This window comes from Mesoplodon mirus (genome assembly GCF_964341445.2).
Source record: "Mesoplodon mirus genome assembly, chromosome: 3".
In the NCBI taxonomy this organism is placed as follows: domain Eukaryota; kingdom Metazoa; phylum Chordata; class Mammalia; order Artiodactyla; family Ziphiidae; genus Mesoplodon; species Mesoplodon mirus.
This window is the reverse complement of record NC_138978.1, coordinates 55,792,895-55,819,649: the sequence shown is the minus strand read 5'-3', so window position 1 is coordinate 55,819,649 and position 26,755 is coordinate 55,792,895. Positions and strand designations below refer to the sequence as shown.

At 41.0% G+C, this 26,755-nt stretch overlaps 1 protein-coding gene and 1 pseudogene across 5 annotated transcripts in view; both read right to left on the bottom strand.

Moving 5' to 3' along the window:
- Nucleotides 1-26,755, bottom strand: part of NFIA (nuclear factor I A) — a gene marked incomplete at its 3' end in the record, with an annotated part of 384,610 nt that overhangs the window by 63,147 nt on the left and 294,708 nt on the right. For all 4 annotated transcript variants that reach the window (XM_082613084.1, XM_082613086.1, XM_082613085.1 and 1 more), the window contains exon 7: nucleotides 19,013-19,141. In XM_082613084.1, the coding sequence (XP_082469210.1) occupies nucleotides 19,013-19,141 (129 nt within the window). The remainder of the gene's footprint in view (nucleotides 1-19,012; nucleotides 19,142-26,755) is intronic.
- Nucleotides 7,100-10,803, bottom strand: LOC309800776 (protein phosphatase 1 regulatory subunit 14B-like; annotated as a pseudogene). Its single transcript has 2 exons — nucleotides 10,793-10,803; nucleotides 7,100-7,770 (listed from the first exon to the last, which is right to left on the bottom strand). The product of its transcript is annotated as a protein phosphatase 1 regulatory subunit 14B-like (transcript).

Sequence of the window (26,755 nt, the reverse complement as noted above, 5' to 3'; positions counted from 1 at the left end):
ATTAAATACCCACTATTTCTCCGGATAGCCTGCTAGCAGCACTATTTTCCTGAACGATGAGACTGCGTTGGGTTCTTCCATTGCTCTCAAGCTCAGACTTAAGATTTCAGCCATGTCTAAATTTGGTTTTCCTCCTTCCCTATTTCTTGTTTGCTCCCTTTTATCTTGGATTAGATGTTTTTAGTGTGCCTAAGTTTTTGTCCAAGTGGTTGCAAATTATTTTAGAAAGTGTCACTGGGGTTAAATCAGTCAACAAATCATTCAATCAGTAAAATTCATTAAATGTATTTTGAGATGGTCAGCTCAGGCCCTAGAGAAGAGAAAATACCATTGTGAATCTGGCACGGTGCTAATGCAATGCAGAAAAAATGGTATGAGTCCAAATTTTTGACAGAGGAAAAACATCTCTTATGGATGTGTGTGTGTGAATAGTTGACACAATAAAAAATTATAGCACATTATGTAAATGCATATTTAGATCCTTTAAAATGTGCATTATTTACTTGAGAGTCAATAAAGGCTTTTCTCAAGTGGTTACAGTTTATTGCAATGCATCCATCTGTATCCAGGCTGATGTTAATACAATTTTGTGTATTAAAAGGCACTACAAAATTGGCTGCTTCTGGGGTCTAATACTCTTAGTACCCTAGGCCAGGAGCAGCAGAAAGTGTCAGAAACACTCCATTCTGGATGGATCTCACTACTAGTTTAAACTTTAACCAGAGGCCAAACTAGTTTCAAACAACCGCTTGGGCTTTTCACAAAGAATACCAGTAGGATGGGAAGGAAGGAAATTTGATCAGGTTTCTTTGGCTGGAATGGCCCTGTCTACACATTCTGAACAAAGTAGCCACAATTAAAGAAGCAGAGACCCAGAATGTCCCAAAGCTGTAGGCTCAGTTATTTATTGCAAAATGATCATATTACTGGATACTTAAAAACAAGAAAGCAGGTCAGTCAGGTTGGTTTACCTGTTTTCACACCACCCACCCACCACCCCACACAGTGGCCCCGATTATTTAAAGGACTCTCCTGGTTTTAGCTTGAAAGAGAAAAAGTTTACAATTCAATGTGATTGAGTGTATATATTTTTAACTTAAAAAAATTCTTCCTTCTTTAAGGCAGAATTGATTAAGACTGGGAAGGAGAAGGTCAAGGTCATTACTATATTACTGTGTATGTTGAGAGACTTATGTGGTCCAACAATTGATTCTTGATCTGAGAGTCTACATAGGGAGGAGGCTTTATGGACACATTTCTAGCTCAAAGAAGATGATACCAGGGAGGCAGGGCCAGACAGGTTTGGAATCTTATATTTCATTCTAAGTCTTAGGAAAGAAAAAGAGATAGAAGAAAGTCACCTCTCTTTACCATTTCCAGCAGTTTTGCCCAAACTCAACCTCCAAGAATTCTAATAACCCTCCTGCATTTTTTCTCAAACCAAGATTTCACAGTTGAAATATGCTCTTCTATTTAGCCCTGACATTGCCTTAATTCCTTTATTTCTTGTCCATGAACCACTGCAGACTCTCACGGACTGGACAGAGACTTGGATTCTTTTCATCTTAGCTTTTGCTTTCCGGCACCAGCCCTTAGATCCTAGTCTCTCTTTTATAGGAGGCTCCAAAGATAAGCTTTCAAGAGAGCAGTGCAAACAATAAAATCTAATCCTCCTTCAGGTGCAGCGTGCTCTTAAGACAGTGTTACACACAGCCTTCTTCCCTCACAGAATGAATGACCACTCCCAAGCCCTGGCACTTGCGAAACTTCAGTCTTACTGTTAATTGACACTGTCGGTGGCAACAGGTGAGATTCCAAAATGTTCGTTTCGCTCTGTTAGCACCATTAGAAGAAAAAGCTACTCATCTGTCTTCAGCAGTAGGATGTTTACACAAAAATAACCATTTCCATAAAGTACAAGGTGGCATTAAGAACTCCTGAATACTCGTATTTAAAAGTAAAGATTTTAATAAGGCAGGGCTCTAAAAGGAGCAGAAAGTGGAAGAAAAAAATTGTGCTTAAAAAAAAAGCCTTCTATAAGGGCAAATGGAACCTGAGTTGTTTGGGTTGTCAACTACTATGCAGTTTGCTTCTTCAGAAATTCAAAACCACAATATGTAACACCATGATAGCTTACCTAAAGCTGAGAAATCTATCTTAAGGGTCCATGGCTATAATGTATAAATCATGCATGAGTCAGACCTGCCATTTATGAAAGCCTAGAAGTTTGGAGTTATGGGATTTATTTCAACAGAGACACAAGGAACGAGGAATTGGCAATGGTTTTCAAGCCTTTGGGAGGTGGAACCTTTTCTAAATAACAAACCTGTGACTCAAGCCAAGGTTTTCAAAACATATAGTACGCATCTTTAACATCACTGAGAGGCATGCAAAAGAACCTGGGTATGTCACATAAGAGAAATATATGACATTACATGATGACTTGCAAAACACCAGTATTTTTATATTATTGCTACCAAACAAAGTAACTTGCTGTTACAGTAGATTTCCAAGATAAGTGATATATTCTATTCCATTTGAGTTAAGGTACAGGTTCAGGGTAGAGAGCAAATTCCAATATCTTTTGGTCTGTTTTTAACCAAAAAAAAAATATATATATATATATAGAGGGGTGAGGGGCAGGCCAGGGTCTTTTAAAATTTTAATTTAGATCAATTTTAGCTATTGAAAGACCTTTCTTGCTCAAATGCCCTGGTTTATAGTCTAGACCAGGGGTTGGCAAACATTTTGTGTAAAGGCCATAGAGGACACAGTTTAGGCTTTGAAGGCCTCATGGATTTTGTTGCAATTACTTGACTCTGCCACTAAACGCAGGAGCAGCCATAGATATTACATAAACAAATCAGTGTAACCATGTTCCAATACAATTTTATTTTAAAAAACAGGAAGAGGGCTAGATTTGACTGGTGGGCCGTAGTTTGATGGCCCCTGGTATAGACCCACATAATTCCTGTTCACCCTCCAAACACCTGCAACGCTCTGCTTGTGAGTTGTGCACCAGACAATCACTGTTCCTTCCACCTCTTCCCTACCAAACTGCATCCTTGTCCCAGCTGGCCTTTCTGCTGGAGCCTCACCTTTTTTGAAGGCTTCCAAAGCAACCTGCTTGCCATCTGTAACTCCAAGAACTATCCACTGTCCCTCTTTGACTGTCCCTTTTCACCATTATTTAACATGCCTTGTGTATGTGCTGGTTTCCCACATCCAGGTGTATATCATGTCAAACTAAACATATGAGTCAGAAAAGTAGTAGATAACCAACAAGGACCTACTGTGTAGCACAGGGAACTATATACTCAATATTTTGTAATAACCTATAAGGGAAAAGAATCTGAAAAAGAATATATTTATATATATAAATTTTTATATATATGTGTATATATATGTATAACTGAACCACTGTGCTGTATACCTGAAACTAACAGGACACTGTAAATCAACTATACTTTAATAAAAAGAAAAGAAAGGAAAGAGAAGAGAAGACAAGTAGAGTGATGTAATATAAGGACCATGGACTTTGGAGTCAGATAGACATGGATTTAAATTTTAGCTCTATCATTTGCCAGCTGTGATTCAAGTTCCCAAGCTTCTCTCAGTTTGCCATCTGTATAATGGGGCTTATACCTCATAGATTTGTTTTGAGGATTCAATGAGACAATGTATATATAAGGCATATGGAGCAGCTCCTGACCATACGGTTAAGGGATCATCAATAAACAGCTTCTTTTACTTGTAATACTATTATAGGTAAAGATGGGTATGGGGATGAGAAATGACTAAATTGGAATTTGCTCCTATGTGCTAGGGACCTGTTCAAATCGTAGAATACACAGGGGGAAGGGAACAGTGGAGTAAGAGGCACCTGTTGCCTATCTATCTGTCTCTTGGACAAATGAGTGCATACATATTGATAAAAGAGTATGAGCTATCAATATGGATATGACATGAGGGTCTTGAAAAAAGTTCCATCAACAACAAAATGCAAAACCAAAGCAACAGAAACGACCTTGATGTAGAAGTCATAGATTCCATAGAAACAATGACGGTAAAGGCTCTTTTTGGATGAAATACACCTTGAATCCCTACCTTTGCTTAAATCTTAGACTCTGAGACTTAACCTAGAAACTTAGAACTATGGGGCTATCTCCCTCTAGACTCTATTTTTTACTTAGACCTATAATCCTTAAGTGTCCATCCCGACCTCCCCCTTTACCATGTAGACCCCTGCTACCTAAGTACACTTCTGACCTAATCAGATTCTGAGCATGGCCTCGTCATAGCCTCATACAATGGAGATCTCTACCACTGCCCTTAAATGTCCCACTGTGTTAGTTATTGCGAGTTGCTTATCAGAGAGCCAATATATGTTAACTGCTTAAAAAGTTTTTTAGAAGCTCTGGGGTACTTTTTAGGAAAATTTTCTAGTTAGATAAAGAGACTTGGGTTTTAATTGTGTTGCTGTCTCTACCTGGCTTTAAATGTGGGCAACTTCTCTCTCCTCTGGTTCTTTCGTCTGCAAAATGAGGAGTTTGAACTAAACAGCCACTGAAGCTCATCTAGCTTTAAATTTCAATGAAATTCAGTCTCTGGGATTACATTTACAAATAACAATACAATTGATCCATATGTAACAACACTGAAATCTAAAAAATGTGAAACAAGGGAGTATGTGGGGTTTAAAAAATTTTTATTTATTTTAATTTATTTATTTTTGGCTGCGTTGGGTCTTCGTAGCTGCGCACAGGCTTTCTCTAGTTGTGGTGAGCGGGGGCTAGTCTTCGTTGTGGTGCACGGGCTTCTTACTGTGGTGGCTTCTCTTGTTGCAGAGCACAGGCTCTAGGTGCATGGGCTTCAGTAGTTGTGGCTTGCAGGCTCTAGAGCGCAGGCTCAGTAGTTGTGGCGCACGGGCTTAGTTGCTCCGTGGCACGTGGGATCTTCCCGGACCAGGGATCAAACCCGTGTCCCCTGCATTGGCAGGCGGATTCTTAACCACGGCGCCACCAGAGAAGTCCCGGGAGTATGTGGTTTTTAAAAGAAATTATTTTTTAAACGTTTCTGGGATATTAGGTTCTAGGGTATATTTGGACTCAGTCTCTAGGAGCCTGTGTCTTTGGGAATGCTGTGATATTTAGAGTTTTTAAAACCCTGAGGGAGGGCTTCCCTGGTGGCGCAGTGGTTGAGAGTCCGCCTGCCGATGCAGGGGACACAGATTCGTGCCCCGGTCCGGGAAGATCCCACATGCCGCGGAGCGGCTGGGCCCGTGAGCCATGGCCAGTGAGCCTGCGCGTCTGGAGCCTGGGCTCCGCAATGGGAGAGGCCACAATGGTGAGAGGCCCTCGTACCGCAAAAGAAACCCCCAAAAACCCCCCTGAGGGAATGTGCCAGTTCAAGCTCTGTGAGATAGAGCCCCAGCCTTTGGGTCCTGACAGGACCTCTTCTCTGAATAGATCATACTTGTGCACGAATCCCCTAAGCCGCCATGACGGCTAATGTGCAATGCATTCAAACGCCACAGAACAGCTGTGATTATTAGAGATATGAAGAGTGACTGGTTATTATGCAAAGTTGACAAGACTTCAGTTCCACGAAGGGAGCTTCTATGTAATGTGCAAGCAATACTGCGAGTCAAGAGAGGAATGAAAGAAAAACATTTAAGGAAAAAACCACCACCATAGATTGGATGATCACAGAGGTTAACAGAAACAGGCAGAGAATGAATTCTCAAATGACCTATTGGAAGGGCAGTCCCGCAAAAGAGAATTTCAAAAGTAAGCTCCGTGGAGGTTCTCTAGCCTATGCGAGGCCTACCAAGTCCTGGGACCGGCGCTGTTTGGGAGTCTTTGCTGGCTGACATTTAAAATAAAAAAGGCAAGACCAAGCAGATAAACAAACAAACCCCACAACAAAGCTATGACTGATTCACAGCCTTCCCCCCACTACCCCCGCCCAACCGGCAGGTATACACTGCAGTTCAAGCCCCTGTTTCTGAGCAACATGATTACTAAAGCACAGGTTTCAAAGTATCCTCCTGAATTCACCCTACAGGATTTAGGGATTTATCCTACTGCTGGTAGATTTCTCACAAGGGGAGGAAGTAGGAGAAGAATTGGTCCAGTGTTTGAAGTCAGGGTACCGAAGATTTACCCCAGGCTGGGTATCAACTAGCTCTGTGTCAGCCTCCTATGCACCTTAGTTTCCTCTGCTGCAAAATGGAAATTATATATCTGTATGGTTTTTAGAGCTCAACTATTTTGGGTTTGAAATCATTCACTCCCTATGCGAGTCTAGGAAAAGTTATGTAACTTTTTCAAACCTGCATTTCCTTGTCTGTGAATTGGGTAAAATAGCACTAATTTAAGAGATTTTCCCAAAAATTAGAATTATTTCTTTTTTTTTCTTTTTTTTTTTTTTTGCGGTACGCGGGCCTCCCACTGTTGTGGCCTCTCCCGTTGCGGAGCACAGGCTCCGGATGCGCAGGCTCAGCGGCCATAGCTCACGGGCCTAGCTGCTCCGCGGCATGTGGGATCTTCCCGGACCGGGGCACGAACCCGTGTCCCCTGCATCGGCAGGCGGATTCTCAACCACTGCGCCACCAGGGAAGCCCTAGAATTATTTCTAATTCTAGGTGCCTAGTACATAGTGGGCTCACACCTTTAAAATGAATGTGTTGAGAATATATTGTGTGCCAGACAGCGTGCTTGATTCTGGGCTATTTATTATTCTTAGAGTTGTGTTTTTAGGATAAATTCAGATATACGAAAAGTAATCAGGATCATGCAGTGCCATGTGGCAACCTGAGATAATTGGGAATCAAGAGTTGAACTGTTCTCAACTGTTTTCATGGCCCTGGAAGTCCCCGGCATGGACTAAGTGTCACTCTTCTAAGACCGGGGTTTGACCTGTCCTCTGTAAGCTCCACCTGCAGCAGGAAGTCACTTGGCTGGTAGGAGAGCCAAGGTCACTGCCCAGCACACAGGACAGCTTTGCTTTTATCTCCTGTACTGGACAGCTCTCAGTTTTGGCTGCCCAGCAGTCTTTCACCCTTTCTTCTGGAAACAGAGCTCTAATGTTTCTTTGGGTAACTATCCTTCCCTCCACCTCAGTCTGTCATTAGCCTAGACTTTACCCTCCCCCCAGCTCTGTGGGTGGGCATGTAACCCAGGCCACACCAATGAGAAACCCCATTATCTTTTTTTTTTTTAATGTCTGGGAAGACACCTCTGGGCCAGAGGCACGGGGAGCCCCACTCATGGCACCAGGCTTGGCTGCAGGGCCCCCCAGTATTGCTGTTGCTATGAGGGCGGGGGGCAGCGATTGTTCTGTGGAGCCACTGTTCACTTGCGTGGGGGACCCTTCCTTTCTTCCGGGGTGTGCTCAGCTTCTGCAGGTCCTGGATCTTGTCCAGCAGGCCAGAGATGGAGGCCTCAGTGGGTTTGTAACAGTCCACCAGCAGCTCCTTGACCCTGGCAGCTGGGTCTCATCACTCTCCACATCCAGGAGTTCATCCACAGCAATCTCCAGCTCCAGGATCCCCTCTTCCTGGTAGTTCTGCAGGCCAGGGAGCTGCTCCAGGATCCACTCCTCCAGGTTGAGGCACTTCTGTAGCTCCTCGAGGTCATACTTAGCCGTGACCTTCCGTTGGCACCTTACTGGGCCCTCACCTGCAGCCCCAGGGGGCTCTGAAAGCAGACACTGCCACTGCCCAGCTTGGGGGCCAGGACTGCCAATGCTGTGCCCCCTGCGGGGCGGCTGTCCACCAGGGCAGCTCCCCCCACCCCATTATTTTTTAAACATAAAGATTATTTTAAAAGTGAGCAAATGACCCAAACCAGGCCAATCAGAGCCATAAGCATCCTACTCTTGGGAGTAGGACTGTCCCTAGATCTCTTGTGGAAGAGCTGTTCTCTTTCCCTTGGGATTGTTACATTGGGGATTAAGTCTGGAGCTGCTCATATCATCAGTGCCATGATCTGAGGAGATTTAGTCTAAGAATCAAGTTCACACAGAGGACAGCAGAGCTGAGAAAGATAAAGATATAGATTTCTGAAGGTATTGCCTGAGTATCTGGATCCAGCTCTACCTGAAGCCACAAACCCTCTGACTTTTCGGTTACATGAACCAATCCATTATCTCCTTTTGGGGAGACTGGAGGGGTGATTAAGCAATCTGGCTGGGTTCTTTCACTTGTATGAATATTTCACTTGAAAGGGTGCTTATTAACATGTCTTCTGTTCATTACCGGGTATGCAACAATTCAACAACTCTTATTACAGTATTCAGGAATTTGAGGTTTCAGGAAGATCTAGAGATGTCCCTCAGCAATACCAAGGTTTTCTTAATCTGTATTGTATGCCAATAGAAGGGACCTATACAACCTGACACAAATAAATCCAAATCCCCACAATTACTTTAAATACCTGTGCTATATTGTCCCTATATTATCCCTGCTAATTCCCCTCTCATGAATCTCATCCGAGCAATAATTATTTGTTCTTCTGTTCTACTATGTTGGAGGGGCAGGACTGGCTTGTCTGGTTTGCTCATTAGGGCCTAGCACAGTGCTTGGCAGATGATACATTCTCAAAAATTATTTGCTGAATTGACTCTTGTAAATAACAATGGTGCTTACCTCCCTTTTTTTTTTAAGATTTTTTTTTTGATGTGGACCATTTTTAAAGTCTTTATTGAATTTGTTACAATATTGCTTCTGTTTTATGATTTTTGGTTTTTTGGCCACAAGGCATGTGGGATCTTAGCTCCCTGACCAGGGATCAAACCTGCACCCCTTACATTGGAAGGCAAAGTCCTAGCCACTGGACCACCAGGGAAGTCCCGGTGCTTATCCCTTTAGCAAGAGCCATGCCTGAATGAAGACAAGCCAAAGCAAAGTCTTCACCATGGCTACAGGCTAATCATCATGGAAGGGGGTTCACCTGCCTGATTGGGGAGAACCCCCCACCCCGTTCTTCTAACCACACAAGAATAATGGGATGGAGTAACCAGGCTGTCTCACTTCCCTGAGGCCCCATCTCTTCTAGGCTATGAGGCTCCTCCCAGTGAAGGGAAACACACACTCCTTCTGGACCCACAGGAGCAGATAAAAGAGAGAACTGGGAATGGGGAGTGAGGAATGAGGGAACTGAGAATCCTTTCAAGAGAACCACACAGAAAGACAGCAAAAAATGATATGGGGATGGGGGGAATCTGAGACAGTTAACATTAAAAAAAAAAAAAAAATATATATATATATATATATATATATATATATATTTGGCTGCATTGGGTCTTCGTTGCTGTTTTCTCAAGTTGGGGTGAGCAGGGGCTACTCTTCATTGTAGCACAAGGGCTTCTCCTTGCGGTGGCTTCACTTGTTGCAGAGCATGGGCTCGAGGCGCGCGGGGTGGCTTCTCTTGTTGCAGAGCATGGGCTCTAGGTGTGTGGGCTTCAGCAGTTGTGGCACACGGGCTCAGTAGTTGTGGTGCACGGGCTTAGTTGCTCCACGGCATGTGGGATCTTCCCGGACCAGGGCTTGAACCCGTGTCCCCTGCATTGGCAGGCGGATTCTTAACCACTGCACCACCAGGGAAGTCCCTGAGACAGTTAACATTTAGTAACATACTAATAACATATGTGGCCCTTTCCATATGTCATTTCACTTCCTCCTCCGATTAACACCTTAAAGTTTTGTACAGGTGGGAAATTAAGAGACCAGCAGAGGAAGGATGACTGGCACAAGCTTATGCAGATCCCAAGTGGCTGGCCAGGATTTGCATTCTATCCTGGCTGACTCTACAGCCCATGCTCTTTTCACTGCACTCTGCTGCTCCCATCTGAATTATTTTTCAGAGGTCAAATGGCTTATTTCCTTTCATGATATTTGCCTCATAGGTCCCTTATTACCGTAATACAACCTGGCAACTCTGATGTTCCTCACATGTGTTTTGTGCATAAGAAGAATGAATTGTTTGGGGTTGGGGGAAGCAACTGCCGTTTAATACTAAGAAATGGCAAATGTAAGTTTACTGTGGAAATATACATTTAAAAAAACATTCCATACACATGAGTGGTTAAATACACTAGTTTCAACAATACAAAGGATGCAGCATGAAATGGGTAACTCTCCATGATCCTGCAGCTACATTAACAGGACTGTACATTCCCATTTCAAATATCAGTGCTCACCCCCCTTTGCCTACATGGATGATAAGCTGATACTACATAAACATTGTTAAAGCTACAGTTCCATGCTACAGTAATTCACTTAACTTTAACATGATTTATGGTTCTGTCAATCGGTGAGGTTGAAAACCCTGTGCTGAAGCTTAAATGTGAGCTTCATATTTAAAACAGCAAGTGTGTGTGTGTGTGAGACAGAAGAAAACATTTCATATAGAGAGGAGACACAAGTCCAATATTGACTTTTTATTCTACTCTGAAAAAAGAAAAATAAACAACGAATCTAAGCATGGAATCAACATTATATTAAGCTAAACCAGAAAGACCTGCTTGGGATTTATCTGATTATGTGATTTATAGTATAAGTGATACCCACAAGTCTTATCAGTGACATAATTTCAAAGAAACCTTGCTCAGAACCCGCGCCTTCACTGTGGCTGCATGTGTGGATTTGTGGTTGGGGGGCGGGTAGGGGGGTGGAAGAGAGGGAGGGAGAGATGGAGAGATGGAGAGCAGCTTCTTTTGTCCAGATGAGTTTAAATCTGGGTCCACGTGGTTAATCACCAATCACCCTATTCTTCTCTCCGGTGCTCACCCGGGAGGCATTTTGCCTCTTTAAGAGATAAGGAGCCAATTGGTCTTACTGCTCTAACCTGTCCTCCTTGGGACCACATATTAACAGATTCCACTGCAGAAGAGCTCTCTTTAGAAGTTTGCTGCGGGGATGACAAATTAACCCAGCAGGGTGTCCCACACATCTACCTCAGCGCAAATTATTAGTGTAATAGAGCTTTTAGTTATGCATTTATCTAGTAATTATTGAACGGTTACACAAAACCAAGCTGAGCAGCCACGGCCCTTTATGAGGCTCGCTCGGTGGGTGGCCTTACAGTTCATTTAGGATACCAGTTCACTTGCAGACAAATTAGCTAAACAGCCTTCTCCTTTAAATATTTTCCATGTCACAGTGAAATTCTTTACAGTACAATAAAGGTACAGTTTTAATTACATGCTTCCTGACTTTTGTTTAGTTGTAGTTTTAAAACATTTGCTGGCACTGGTCTTTCCTTTGGCTGGGCAGTAATAGTTGGTTGTAAGTATCTGGCTAATGAATTTAATAATTTCCTGAACTGGGACTTAAAGGGCCTTTGCTAAAAAGCTGCTTCTCCTCTTTACCATCCAGTTCCTCCAAAGCCCATCGGCAACGTCTCCCATTAGGCTGGGCGACAGCACTTGAGCTAACCTTGCCCAGTGTTCACAAGCCCTCTTATTCTCTTTTTAGTGCTCCTCAAAGGTGGTACTTGTTAGGTCTGTGATGCCTGCATTTGGAAGTCAATTCTGATTGTTAGAAAGACAATGTAATGTCTTCTCAAATGACATACTCCAGTAATAAATAAACACCTTGCATCTGTTGGCAGATTATTTCAGCGCCTTGTTAGCAACAGGTACTTAATTGCTTCTCATTTTCCTGAGATGATTCAATTGCACTAAAACCAGGAGAGACAAATTAGCACCAGCGTGTTCCACAACTGAGTTAAGAAGTTTTCCTAAGAGGCAAAGAAGTTTGCCAATATGATACGAGAATGCTAAACGAAACTACCACTTAGGTAGAGGGCCTATGTCAAGGAAGGTGCCATGGTTATGAGAGTGACGAGGCGCCAGGGACTATTCCTTCTTCAGGATCCTTAGTTTGGGCAGACACATTTATAATACCATAGAAAATATTCCATAAAAAGGGGATCTGGGCTTCCCTGGTGGCGCAGTGGTTAAGAGTCCGCCTGCCCATGCAGGGGACACGGGTTCGTGCCCCGGTCTGGGAAGATCCCACACGCCGTGGAGCGGCTGGGCCTGTGAGCCATGGCCACTGAGCCTGCGCGTCCGGAGCCTGTGCTCTGCAACGGGAGAGGCCACAGCAGTGAGAGGCCTGTGTACCGCAAAAAAAAAAAAAAAAAAAAAAGGGGGATCAAATCATTTTGAGCTCAGCATTTCTCTTAATGCCCATGGAAGTAGAAGTTCTTAATTAAAACCAAGCAAATGTGTATCGAGCATTTATTCGCCATGCTAGGCATCTCCCTAAATGTTGCCAAATACGCGCACTTGAATATTGTATTATTATCACACGTGGGGGATAGAAAGAACTCCCTGTTATTCCCAAACTTTCTGTTTGCTTTCAATCAAATCCATGTGCTCATTCATTTATTCAACAAATATTTATTGAGTGCTTTCCTAACGCCAGGCACAAGGCTGAGGGATACAGGGTATCGGGAGGAAGACTAAAGAATGGTCCCCGTTCTAATGGGCCCTGCCATCTAGTGATAACTGCTGCCTTCCTATGGTACCTCTCTTTCCTTCCTCCTCTATTATTGTCTATGAGTCTCTGCTCTTCCAACCTTTCCTGGTGACCTGAATTTCCTGGAAAGTTATCTTAATTCTCATAATTCTCTGCAGTATATTTTTCTTGGCCAAACTGGGAGATGTTAACTTCAGACCCTCAGACGTTTCATCACTAAGAGCAAGATCCCTGTTTGGGCCACGAGGATCATGGACTTAGAGAGGTTTACAGAGCATGTAAACGTCTGAACAGAAACTGGCAGGATTCTTTGAAAGCTGCACAATAAATCTTTGGTTTATATGGCTATTGTTTTAATACATCTTGTGCATGTTTTCAGAATCAGGGCGATTTGATTTCTAAACCCCCTTCACGTGTATGTGTGTGTGTGTGTATATATATATATATATATATATATATATATATATATGTTTTGACCCATAAAGAAGTGGGGCTTTAGCCTTGTGCTCACATTTTGTATGTCTGGATTTCTCAGTACTTAGCTACAGCATGACTGCTGTTGCCTTGCACGCTTACAACTAGGAGGTACTCTGTTTGAGAACAGGGGTAAATCACGCTTGTTTGGACTCGCCCAGTGCCGAATGCCATGGTAGTTCTCTATCAGGTTGCCCCCGACCCTGACAGCACCCGGGAGTCCCCATCACAATAATACAACGGCTGGCTTTCTTGTCTGCCCTCCACCAGGAAGTAAGCATGCTGAGGCCAGAATCCAAGCTTCTCTTTTTCACTCTATTAAGCAAGTAGCAGAGCACCTTGTACACTGTAAGTGCTTGATAAACACTTGCAGAAAAATGAACGGGTCCCCAGACAGTAATGAGAGTCTGCAAGCTAATTTCAATATTAAAAAAAAAAAAAAGCCAAACTGACCTCGAAAGTTGTCTTTGAAGTGACTCGCACCTACCAGAAACCCTGTGTTTACCAGTAGCAAGGATTCAGGGGCTCATAAAAAATGTCAAGTGATCTGTTTACGGTTGTTATTAAAAAAAAACTCAGTGTGATAACACGGGTTATGTCATGCTTATCGAAAGATCTAAATGGCTATGTCATGTTTTTGACTAAAAATTGTGAAAACAAACCAATTGTTTAAATAAATGCAGTTGATTTCTCCCAGTGGTAGAGAAAAAGGTAGGAACTGCTGATATGGTGAAAAAGGCACAGCACTGGAGACTAGATTTCTAGTCTTGGCTCTGGCCAGCTCAGATTTCACATTTCTATGAGTAATGGGAACTATGCTGTTGACTGCTAGCCAGCTTATTTCTCCCCTATTTACCTACTTATAAAGCCCCAATTTTATACAGAGCAGCAATATGCTCAGCTAAAAAACCTAGATTTTCCAGCCTCCCTTGCAGCTAGAGGAGATTGTGTGGCATAGTTCTGATCATGCTGTGTAACATTCTATAAAAGGTGGCAGAATGAGCTGGCAGGCACTTTTTGCCCTTGTCGGTTCCCTTCTTTCTGCTTGGAATGCAGATGCATGGAAAGAGGGTAGTGGCTATGCTGTGACCATGAGGTCACAGCATGAGGATGAAAACGACCCATTAAAGCATGGGTAAAAGAAGAAATCTCAGTCCTTGATGGTGCTTTGATGACACCAGGACAGTCCTGAATCATGTATTTGTTTCTATATGAGAAAAATACAACCTGCTTAGTCCGACTTTCAGTTACTTACAGCCAAACACATTCTTAGTGGATACAGGGAAAGGATTAAACCAGAAGATTCTCAGAGCACTATTCTGAAATTCTATGGCTCTAGATGAAGCTCAATCAGTGCTTATTTGCGATTACGCTCAACCTCTGCCTCACAACGTGTATAGTGCAGGCCCCTCCCTGCTTCTCAATCCCGAAAGCACAGAGTTGCCTTACCCAGTGCTGAGCATTTAAATTAAGTATCATTCATTATCTTGTTTTTGAAAATAGCAGACTTTAGGCAGAAACATAAGTTTCAAGAAGACAAACTTTCAAGAAGTTCGAAAATATCTCTGATGAGTACTCCAAATAATTATCCAAAAGAGTTAGGCTCTTTTAAATCATCAGGCAAACCTACAACTCTTAAAAAGGCAAAAGGAAGAAAAAGGCTTTTTTTTCTCCATTATCATGAATAAGATAAATTGTCATGATTAAATACTTTATTATGGTTGAAATTTTAAGTACTGGTAAAAGAAAGTCTCTGAAAGCCCAATCGTTCAGCTTGAAGTGCACAATAATTGTAATAATGTATAACAAAATACAAATGCCCTTACTGAAACTTAATCTCTTCCCCACTCCCTAGGACACTGCATAACTTTTAACCCCTTCACCTAATTTTAACTACATAGGTGGCAAAGTATTACCCCCATGATACAGATGGCCAAACTGAGGCCACAAGGTTAAATGATTTATCAAAGCCATAAAGAAAGCCAATATCAGAGAAGGGATTCGTTTTAAGAAACCACATGCCTCTACCTTCACAAGGTAAATAGGAAAGTGATTAGAATAGCATAAACTAAGAAAAAACATAGCTTTTAATAGCAAAGCCTTACTTCATAATCTTGCAAAAGCTTTCTTTGGATGAAAGGCCATAGTTCTTCCTCATCTTTAACATTCCTCATAAAGAAGTACTATATAAACTATTATCCTTTGTCACCCTTTGTTCTTCTGAAGCAATGACAATCCATCAGTGTCAGGGAGGGGATGAATGTCTCTTGTGTACCTTTATGTGCAACTTGAGTACTTTTTATTCATTCAAGCAATATTTGAGCATTGTGTATGAGACACAATGGAGATACCAAAAAGCACACATTAGAGATCCTTCCTCTCAGAGGTTTTGCTCTGGAGGAGGGACAAGACATGTACATTAACTAACAAAGCAAGACCATGTCGGTGGAGGGAATGTGCAGGTGTGAAAGTCTCCCGGAGTCTGTGGAGTGTGAGATGATGGCGGCCTGGGTGGAGCTGAGCAGGTTTCCAGTAGAAGGTGGTACCCAAGCTGGTCTTAGGACGGGCAATATGTGGACAGGCAAAGGCAGGAGGACAGCCTGAGATTTTCAAACCCTGGATGAAAACGGGTGATTTAATTGTTTGTATGACCTGAGTACATATTCTACTTCCGGGCACTGTGCTATGGACTGCAAATACATGATTTCATCTACTCCTTAGATAATACAATTCTCTTGAGGTTGAGATTAGGATCTTCAATTTATAGATGAGGAGTCCATGGCTCTAAGAAGGAAAGCTATCTGCTAGGTTCTCACAGTTGGTGAAAGTGGTAGAGACAGGATTCAAATACCAGTCCATTCGACCCCCAAATTTTTGCACTTACCCACTCCCTTCCAGGCTCTATTTTTCTGCCTCAGCTTTACAATCATCAAAGAGAGGTTTCCTTTTTAAAAGGTGGCCACCAAATTTCCAAACATAGATAATTTTTGCAGTGAAAAATGGGGTCATTGTTTTTTCAGTGAGGAGACCTTGCTTTTCTGTAGCTCTGCTAAAATACCACCCTTGGCCTGGGCACTGAGGTACGTTACAAAGCTACTGCTTACTAACTGGTGTTTGTCTAGTCAAGGTAGTCCCCTGAGAAATTTTAAGGAAGGCAGCAGAAGTCTTGCAATCTAGGTGCTATCCAGAGGTGACTATACCATGTAACTCTGAACAAGAGTGTAGTAAACAACCTCCCCAGTGCCCCAGGATCCTGATAAAGGACACACCTTTCTCTTCTTCCTTTTGAAGCTGGATCATCTGTCTGGATTTTCTAATGATTTATCATTTCAGACTGTGGTAACTCCTTATAATAAAAAGAACATGTCTGGTTGAATTCTCCTTTATGTCCAATGTCTCATTTATTCCACACTGGCTCCCTCGGTCAGACTCTCCTCCTTTAAATCCGGCCTCATCTTCCTAAAATATCAACTCTTACTCCCAGATGTGATGTCATTCTAAGCATTAGCTTTCCAACTAGTTCAGAGAAGAATAACCGGGATTATAATACCTGTAGCAAGTATGTCTTAAATAATAAGCACCTGAATACCAACCTTTAAAAAGGTCTTAGCCCAAGAGTGTCTCATGTTAGTCTATCTCAATTCTGTGATGCTGCTGAAGTATTTCATCTCAACTACCCCACTTCCCTTCACCAGACCACTAAGTGGGGCAGGATGCAATAAGAATGGGTACCTGAGTAGATTTCCCAGAAAGGAGAACTGAGGATGCTGGGAACCATCTTGAATTCTGGTGAAAAAAAAAGCATCTTTGGAATTCCATAATTCTTAAATTGAGCATCTTTCTCTTTGCCACATAAACAATTTCATGAGTATGAATAGATCAAAACTCACTGTCCTGTAGGCTAAGACGGTCCCCTCTGGTTCGACCCAGTGTGGGTCATTTTAGCAAATGTGATTGTTTAGCATGAAGAAAGCACCCAATCATGGCACCCACAGTAACTGCTAGAATCATTTCAGTGATTTCTAGAACTATGGTTTTAAGGCAAGACACACAGAAGGCATTCAGTATTTACTGAATAAATGATAACATAGGCACATTGCTTTATGCTCCTCAAAGAGTCTCTAAAAATATTGTTTTATTGTAGTTTCTGTATAAGAATATGAGGTTGGGAGAAAATATTCATTCAGCAGTAGTATTGTTCCCATTTTATTGACGAGGATATTAAAAAATTCAGAAGGTAAGTGGAAAGGGAAAGAGGCAGCTTAACCAACTAACCTGATTGCTGACATTGCTGCTTCCCAATCCTTGTCGCCCTGCTGCGCCCATGAGTCTTTTCTTTGCTTGGAATGCCCTCCATTCATGTAAGCAACTTTTAAGATTTGACTTCAATGTTATGTACACTTTGAAGTCTCTTTATTTGATATAAAGTGATAAGTAACAGTGCATTCCACATCATTTTCTAAATGCTTATTTTCCTGCACTAGATGATATGCTCTATGAGGACAGAAACCACTGATTTCCCAGTGCCTGTATAGTGACAGGTACTCATTAAATTCTTGTTTAATGGATGAAGGAAGCTCCATAGTTCCCTCCCCTGAGGTCCTACAGAACTGTCTGCTTTTAACATTAATTTACCATTTAGAATGTTAACCTGACCATAATAAAGATGAGAAACGTCACATGCCTTATCTCCCTGAGACCAAAAATCTTCTGACTAAAAGGGCTTTGTATTTCTTACTTGGCACCACAGTTTCAATGCTTAAGGAATGTTGACAACGAGGAAAATATCATACTGCCCCATTTAAAGAGACTCATTCTGGGACCACATAATCCCATTCAGATGCAAGGTTTTCAAATTAGGAAAAAATACATATTTAGCTTTTCTGATTGTATCACACACACTCTCACACACAAATGGAATAATTAGGGATCTTGAGAAAGTTCCGTCAATGATCACAAGATGTTCAAAGATGGGGCAAGTGAACATCCATAATTGTGGATAGAGAAACTGCTTCACACAATAGTCAGAATACTTATTTTCTTCAGTGTGATTTCTGCACGTGTGCACTGGCCAGCCCTCTCAACTGCCATATTTCCCTGAGATGCACACAGAGTATTCATAAAGGGATTCAGATTTGTGGCACTCACATTGAGATTAATGCAAGAAACATCAGTTTCCCCAGGCGTATGTCAAAGTAGACAAGAGACCATAACTTTCTAGGATGTTTTATGATACCAGCTGGTAGATCACAAACCTACCTAAACGAAAATCTGATGGGAGAAAGCAAACGTGGTTACAATTATTCGTACTCCTACTGTGGGAGTTTCATAAACAAACTAATAAATATTTTCATCTTGCAATAAGATCAAGTTAAGTGATTTGCTGACATTCTCTTGAGGTTTAAAGCTTGTCTTTAATGTGAAATACAAATCATATTTCTTGTGGACACATTTTAATAATAAACTTAAAAGCACATGAGACAAAAATAATGAAAACATTGCAATGAAAACCAGACAAACTATCTACCACTTCAAAAGAAGGGAATGAAGATGGCTCGTCAACACAGTGATTGCAGACAACCTCAACGCAAAATGCCACATATTGAAATCAGGTTTCAAGGAAAGGGAATCAGCAGGGGTGAGAGAATGAAAATAAGCTATTGCTTGAAAAGAGGTAATTGACTACACAAAAATAAACTACCTAACACACACACACAAATACACACACATTCGCGTGCATGTGCCCCCTGTACAATTTGTAGGACAGATTTGATTTTGGTTTAATTCAAATTACCTCCCACCTCTTTTCAACATCCCACCAGCAAAGAAACAGGTAAGGATCAGGGTTTGATGCCAAATCTCTTGGGTCCCTACAATTCCAAAGCAGCCCCCGAGGATAAGAAATTGGAACACTTGCTGCCTTTAGGACCACTCTGGGGGAGCCCTCATTGCCTCTCATTTTGCTACTCGGGTCTCATGTCTCTCATTTTGCTACTCTGGTCCCAAGGTCATGATCTAAGCACAATCAAGGGTGTCTGTGGAGCAGCTCACCTCTGGGTCCTGTAATGACAGGTCGGTGATGCTGTGTGAATGCCGTTCCCAGGGAGGAGGTCTGCGAAGGGGAGGGGCTGCTGAAACCAGACTTCTCCGACTTCTTCAGTGTGGTTGGAGATGGCATTCCTGGCAGGAAGGATGGATTGACAAGCACACTTAAATCACGGAACAACAGTTTATGCAACCTAAAAGATTAAACTTAAAAGAATTTAAAAAAGAAATCTACCTGTGAAGGGAAAATTTGTTTTGAATTGGTTTGAATTTGTCATAGGAACAAACAGGTGACAGAACGGTCCCCTGATATCAGCATAGAGTTGATTTCAACTTACTCTCCTAAATCACAGTCCATTTTGGGGTTACTGATCTTCTCTAATTATGGAGCACCACTTCCCCAGTGCTTCCTGAAGTTGTTGTCTGAGCCAGTGGCCTTTCGGACCCTTTGTAAAGAAGGTTATAGAAGCATATGAGGACCTCATATGCAATCATCTTATCTTGCCAGTTACTTTACTTCAGTGTCAAGGCACTCTCTCCACATTTTATACAATTTAGCTATTTTAACATTTAAAAAACCCTCATCAGTGGTAACTCAGTTGCTCATCCAATGAATAATTTATAATAGAAAAAAAAGAAAAGGTAAAAGTTAAAAAATAAAAGTTAAATGGTTAAATAAGGTATAACAAATGCAAATAACACTGTAAAAGAATAATGACAATGGAAAGATATTTAATGACATGAAATAAAGACATGGAAAGCAATTACAAAATAGGATATTATACAATGATGCCATTTTAAAATGTATTTTTATGTACAGAGAAAGAACTGGAAAGAAATATGCATAAACTATAACAGTAGTTCTCTCTGCATGTTGGATTTGAGTGATTTTCACTGCTTCTTTTTGCTTACTTGTTTTTTCTATGACGAACATATTTTATTTTAAGAAAATAAAGCTTGTTTTTAAAAAAAATAGTATTTTTACTATAGTCTAAACTTTTCATAGCATTTCCAGCATAGGAAACGCTTTGGGAAGAAAATAATGGGAAAATGGTCCCTTGTAATTACTGCATCTGTAATGTTCTCGGCAACTACGCTGACACACACAACTAGAGGCATCTATCAGTTTGGTAGGGTGCCAATTAAAACAATGAAAACTTGGATATAAAAATAAAGGAAATGACTCCTAGTCTCCACATCACAGGAAAAATTTGGGCTCTTTTAAATTTGCAGCACAAAATTGGTCTGATTTCATGTTTAAAGAACCAAATCTCATTTTACTTATACATATCTACATGTATTATGTTCTGCCTATGACCAGAGAATTATTTGGGTGAACTAGAAAAATAAGTAATAAAAATAATAACGATATTGGCATGTAAATGTTACCGAGTACTTGCTAAGTTCCATGTACTATTCTAAGCACTTTATAGGTATAGATCTGTTTAGAAATTTAGTTAGTTTGTCTAAACATGTCCTTGTTATTTCTAATCACAGATTTCCTTAATGAAATTCTACAAGACAACCTTCAAGTGTGACCACAGATTCTATAAGGAGAGACACGAGGTCTGCTTTGCCTGCCTCTATTTTCAGGCTATCTAACAAAGAGTCTAGAACATATCAAGTGGTCTGAAAAGATATGTAAACTACCTGTACAGGTAGTTTGTGGCTTTACTAAGAGATCTGTGGCTTTACTAATAGATGCCTGGACAGAGCAAAACTTGGGGTTTTGACCCTAAGAAAGAAACAAATTGCAAATCGGCAAGCACATTTGCATAGTCAGACATAAGGACAACATGAAGTGGTGTGTGATTTCACACGAGCTAGACAAATCCAGATCAGATCCGTTCTACAGATCAATATGTGTGTGATTTGAATTAGAAACAAGTCACTAAGTGACTTTAGCTATATTTGTTTGCTCGATGAATCAGTAACCAAAGTCATGGCATGCCAATGTCCTAACGTCGTTAGGACGAATTGAGATTTTGGATCAACGTTCATTACAAGTAACCTAACCTAAGGTATCATCATGTAATTACATCACAGAGGAGATCAAATTAAAAAATGAAAGGAAAGAAATAAAAAGCTCCCAAATGTAAAGAAATCTCCCAATTCATTCAAAACTCTTCTGTGCAAGGCAATTTTTAGGCTTCCAACCAGTCCACTGATTTAAACTCAGTCAAATGCCTGAATTATGTGTCATGGAACAGAAATAGAATAGAAAATGAAAATGTCAAAACTTTTGAGATGGCAGAATTTTTTTCAGATGATGGAATTGATGATGAAATGCAGTATCTGAACTAATCTTATTAAAGAAAGCAAATGGCTAGACTCAAGGAAAAGTCATTTCTTTGAAAAGTTCATGTTTTCCAACCCATGCAATTCTAAATACGTCAGAAATGTTGACATGATTTAAACCCACCACTTAACGCTTTTAAAAGGGGAAGTGGAAGTCAAATGTAGACAATAAGCATGAAAATGCTTATCCAGTTAGTAAATGGATTCAAAATGATCAAAATTTAAATCCTCTTTGAAAGGGTTAAAGAGAGAAGAAATACTTTCTGCATATAAGAAGAACAAGCCAAACTCTGTATAACCTTCTAAATTTATCACGGTCAAGTAATATGAACCCCAAGGCTGTCATGAATCTCAAAATTACTTTGTGTTTTCAATTTTTAAAGACTCATATTGAGCATGTTTCCTTATTATTTACTTATATTTTCTCCATATGCATAATGTATGTTTTCGTTAATTTGCTTCGTATACTTAATTGACCAAATGAAGTTTTAAAATGCTAGTAAACTGCTTTATGTTTAAAGCTAGACAACATTAATCCTGGTTTTTATTTTTGAAATCAAATTTGGTTTCTGTACATTACTTTAAAAATAAGCTCTTTGTTAAAATTTCTTTTACCAAATAGCTATGCACAACTGTTACACAATTACTGCAAAGATTGACTGATTGGCTTTCTCTTAATGAGTCAAAATTTTGATTTAAAACTATTTTTTATAAGTATCAGATTTTTAAAAAAAGATTATAAAGTAATGCTACACGTTTTTCTGGAACAAAACAAATATTACTTCAAAGTTCCTTTCAATATGTAAAAATAAAGAATTACATAGAATTGGAAGCAGAAATTTACCATAATGTTTTGTTTCAATGGGACATTCCCAGAGACCTTCAAGATGGCGGAAGAGTAATATATGGAGATCACCTTCCTCCCCACAAATACATCAGAAATACATCTACATGTGGAACAACTCCTACAGAACACCTACTGAATGCTGGCAGAAGACCTCAGACTTCCCCAAAGTCAAGAAACTCCCCACATACCTGGGTAGGGCAAAAGAAAAAACAGAGACAAAAGAATAGGGACAGGACCTGCACCAGTGGGAGGGCTGTGAAGGACGAAAGGCTTCCACACATTAGGAAGCCCCTTCACTGGCGGAGATGGGGGGTGGCGGATGGGGGAGCTTCCAAACCACGGAGGAGAGCGCAGCAACAGGGTTGCGGAGGGCAAAGCGGAGAGATTCCCGCACAGAGGGTCAGTGCCGACCAGCACTCACCAGCCCGAGAGGCTTGTCTGCTCACCGGCCGGGATGGGTGGGGGCTGGGAGCTGAGGCTCCGGCTTCTTCAGAGGTCAGATCCCAGGGAGAGGACTGGGGTTGGCTGCGTGAACACACCCTGAAGGGGGCTAGTGCACCACAGCTAGCCGGGAGGGTGTCCAGGAAAAAGCCTGGACCCACCTAAGAGGCAAGAGACCATTGTTTCGGGGTACAGAAGGAGAGGGGATTCAGAGTACCACCTAAACGAGATCCAGAGACGGGCGTAAGCCATGGCTATCAGCGCGGACCCCAGAGACGGGCATGGGATGCTAAGGCTGCTGCTGCAGCCACCAAGAAGCCTCTGTGCAAGCACAGGTCAGTATACACACCTCCCATCCCAGGAGCCTGTGCAGCCCGCCACTGCCAGGGTCCCATGATCCAGGCACAACTTCCCCAGCAGAACACACGGTGTGCCTCAGGCTGGTGCAACGTCACGCCGGCCTCTGCCACCACAGGCTCACCCTGCATCCATACCCCTCCCTCCCCCCGGCCTGAGTGAGCCAGAGCCCCCAGATCAGCTGTTCCTTTAACCCCGTCCTTTCTGGGCGAAGAACAGACGCCCTCAGGCAACCTACATGCAGAGGCGAGTCCAAATCCAAAGCTGAACCCTGGGAGCTGTGCAAACAAAGAAGAGAAAGGGAATCTATCCCAGCAGCCTCAGGAGCAGCGGATCAAAGCTCCTCAATCAACTTGATGTACCCTGCATCTGTGGAATACCTGAATAGACAATCAATCATCCCAAAATTGAGGCGATGGACTTTGGGAGCAATTGTAGACTTGGGGTTTGCTCTCTGCATCTAATTTGTTTTTGGTTTTATGTTTATCTTTGTTTAGTATTTAGAGTTTATTATCATTGGCAGATTTGTTTATTGATTTGGTTGCTCTCTTCCATTTTTAAAATATACAGATATATATATTTTTTTCCTTTTTCATTTTTTGCAAGCATGTATGCATATGCTTATTTGTGTGATTTTGTCTGTATAGCTTTGCTTTTACCATTTGCCCTAGGGTTCTGTCTGTCGGGATTTTTTGTTGTTTTTTGTTTTTAGTATAGTTTTTAGTGCTTGTTATCATTGGTGGATTTGTTTTCTGGTTTGGTTGCCCTCTTCTTTCTTTCTTTTTTTCTCTTTTTTTATTACTTTAAAATCTTTTATAATTATTTTTTATTTTAATAACTATTTTATTTTATTTTATTTTTTTCTCCCTTTTCTTCTGAGCCATATGGCTGACAGGGTCTTGGTGCTCTGGCCGGATGTCAGGCCTCTGCCTCTGAGGTGGGAGAGCCGAGTTTAGGACATTGATCCACCAAAGACCTCCCAGCTCCATGTAATATCAAATGCTGAAAGCTCTCCCAGAGATCTCCATCTCAACACTAAGACCCAGCTCCACTCAATGACCAGCAAGCTACAATGCTGGACATCCTATGCCAAACAACTAGGAAGACAGGAACAAAACCCACCCATTAGCAGAGAGGCTGCCTAAAGTCATAATGAGGTCACAGACACCCCAAAACACACCACTAGACATGGTCCTTCCCACCAGAAAGACAAGATCCAGCCTCATCCACCAGAACACAGGCACTAGTCTCCTCCACCAGGAAGCCTACACAAGCCACTGAAACAACCTTAGCCACTGGGGGCAGACACTAAAAACAACAGGAATTACGAACCTGCAGCCTGTGAAAGGGAGACCCCAAACACAGTAAGTTAAGAAAAAAGAGAAGACAGAGAGACACACAGCAGATGAAGGAGCAGGGTAAAAACCCATCAGACCAAACAAATAAACAGGAAATAGGCAGTCTACCTGAAAAAGAATTCAGAGTAATGATAGTAAAGATGATCCAAAATCTTGGAAATAGAGTGAAGAAAATACAAGAAATGTTTAACAAGGAACTAGAAGTACTAAAAAGGAAAAAAAAATGATGAACAACACAATAAATGAAATTAAAAATTCTCTGGAAGGAATCAATAGCAGAATAACTGAGGCAGAAGAACAGATAAGTGACCTGGAAGATAAAATACTGGAAATAACTACTGCAGAGCAGAATAAAGAAAAAAGAATGAAAAGAATTGAGGATAGTCTCAGAAGCCTCTGGGACAACATTAAACACACCAACATTCGAATTATAGGGGTCCCCGAAGAAGAAGAGAAAAAGAAAGGGACTGAGAAAATATCTGAAGGGATTATAGTTGAAAACATCCCTAATATGGGAAAGGAAATAGTTAATCAAGTCCAGGAAGCACAGGGAGTCCCATACAGGATAAATCCAAGGAGAAACACGCCAAGACACATATTAATCAAACTATCAAAAATAAAACACAAAGAAAAAATATTAAAAGCAGCTAGGGAAAAACAACAAATAACATAAAAGGGAATCCCCATAAGGTCAACAGCTGATCTTTCAGCACAAACTCTGCAAGCCAGAAGGGAGTGGCAGGACATATTTAAAGTCATGAAAGGGAAGAATCAACAACCAAGATTACTCTACCCAGCAAGGATCTCATTCAGATTCGATGGAGAAATTAAAACCTTTATAGACAAGCAAAAGTTAAGAGAATTCAGCACCAGTAAACCAGATTTACAACAAATGCTAAAGGAACTTCTCTAGGCAGGAAAAACAGAGAAGGAAAAGACCTACAATAACAAACCCAAAACAATTAAGAAAATGGGAATAGGAACATACATATCAATAATTACCTTAAACATGAATGGATTAAATGCTCCAACCAAAAGACACAGACTAGCTGAATGGATACAAAAACAAGACCCGTATATATGTTGCCTACAAGAAACCCGCTTCAGACCTAGGGACACATACAGACTGAAAGTGAGGGGATGGAAAAAGATATTCTATGTAAATGGAAATCAAAAGACAGCTGGAGTAACAATGCGCATATCAGACAATACAAACGTTAAAATAAAGACTACTACAAGAGACAAAGAGGGACACTACATAATGATCAAGGGATCGATCCATGAAGAAGATATAACAATTGTAAATATTTATGCACCCAACAGAGGAGCACCTCAATACATAAGGCAAATGCTAACAGACATAAAAGGGGAAATCGACAGTAACACAATCATAGTAGGGGACTTTAACACCCCACTTTCAACAACGGACAGATAATCCAAAATGAAAATAAATAAGGGAACACAAGCTTTAAATGATACATTAAACAAGATGGACTTAATTGATATTTATAGGACATTCCATCCAAAAACAACAGAATACACTTTCTTCTCAAGTGCTCTTGGAACATTCTCCAGTATAGATCATATCTTGGGTCACAAATCAAGCCTTGGTAAATTTAAGAAAGTTGATATCATATCAAGTAGCTTTTCTGACCACAACACTATCAGACTAGGTATAAATTATAGGAAAAAATCTGTAAAGAATACAAACACATGGAGGCTAAACAATACACTACTTAATAACCGAGAGATCACTGAAGAAATCAGAGAGGAAATCAAAAAATACCTAGAAACAAATGACAATTAAAACACGACGACCCACAACCTATGGGATGGAGCAAAATCAGTTCTAAGAGGAAAGTTTATAGCAATACAATCCTACTTCAAGAAAAAAGAAACATCTCAAATAAACAACCTAACCTTATACCTAAAGCAATTTGAGAAAGAAAAACAAAAAATCACTAAGTTAGCAGAAGAAATCATATAGATCAGATCAGAAATAAATGAAAAAGAAGTGAAGGAAACGATAGCAAAGATCAATAAAACTAAAAGCTGGTTCTTTGAGAAGATAAACAAAATTGACAAACCATTAGCCAGACTCATCAAGAAAAAAAGGGAGAAGACTCAAATCAATAGAATTAGAAATGAAAAAGGAGAAGTAACAAGTGAGACTGCAGAAACACAAAGGATCATGAGCGATTACTACAAGCAACTCTATGCTTATTGGACAACCAGGAAGAAATGGACAAAGTCTTAGGAAAGCACAACCTTCTGAGACTGAACCAGGAAGAAATAGAAAATATAAACAGACCAATCACAAGCACTGAAATTGAGACTGTGATTAAAAATATTCCAACAAACAAAAGCCCAGGACCAGATGGCTTCAAAGCCAAATTCTATCAAACATTTAGAGAAGAGCTAACAACTATCCTTCTCAAACTCTTCTAA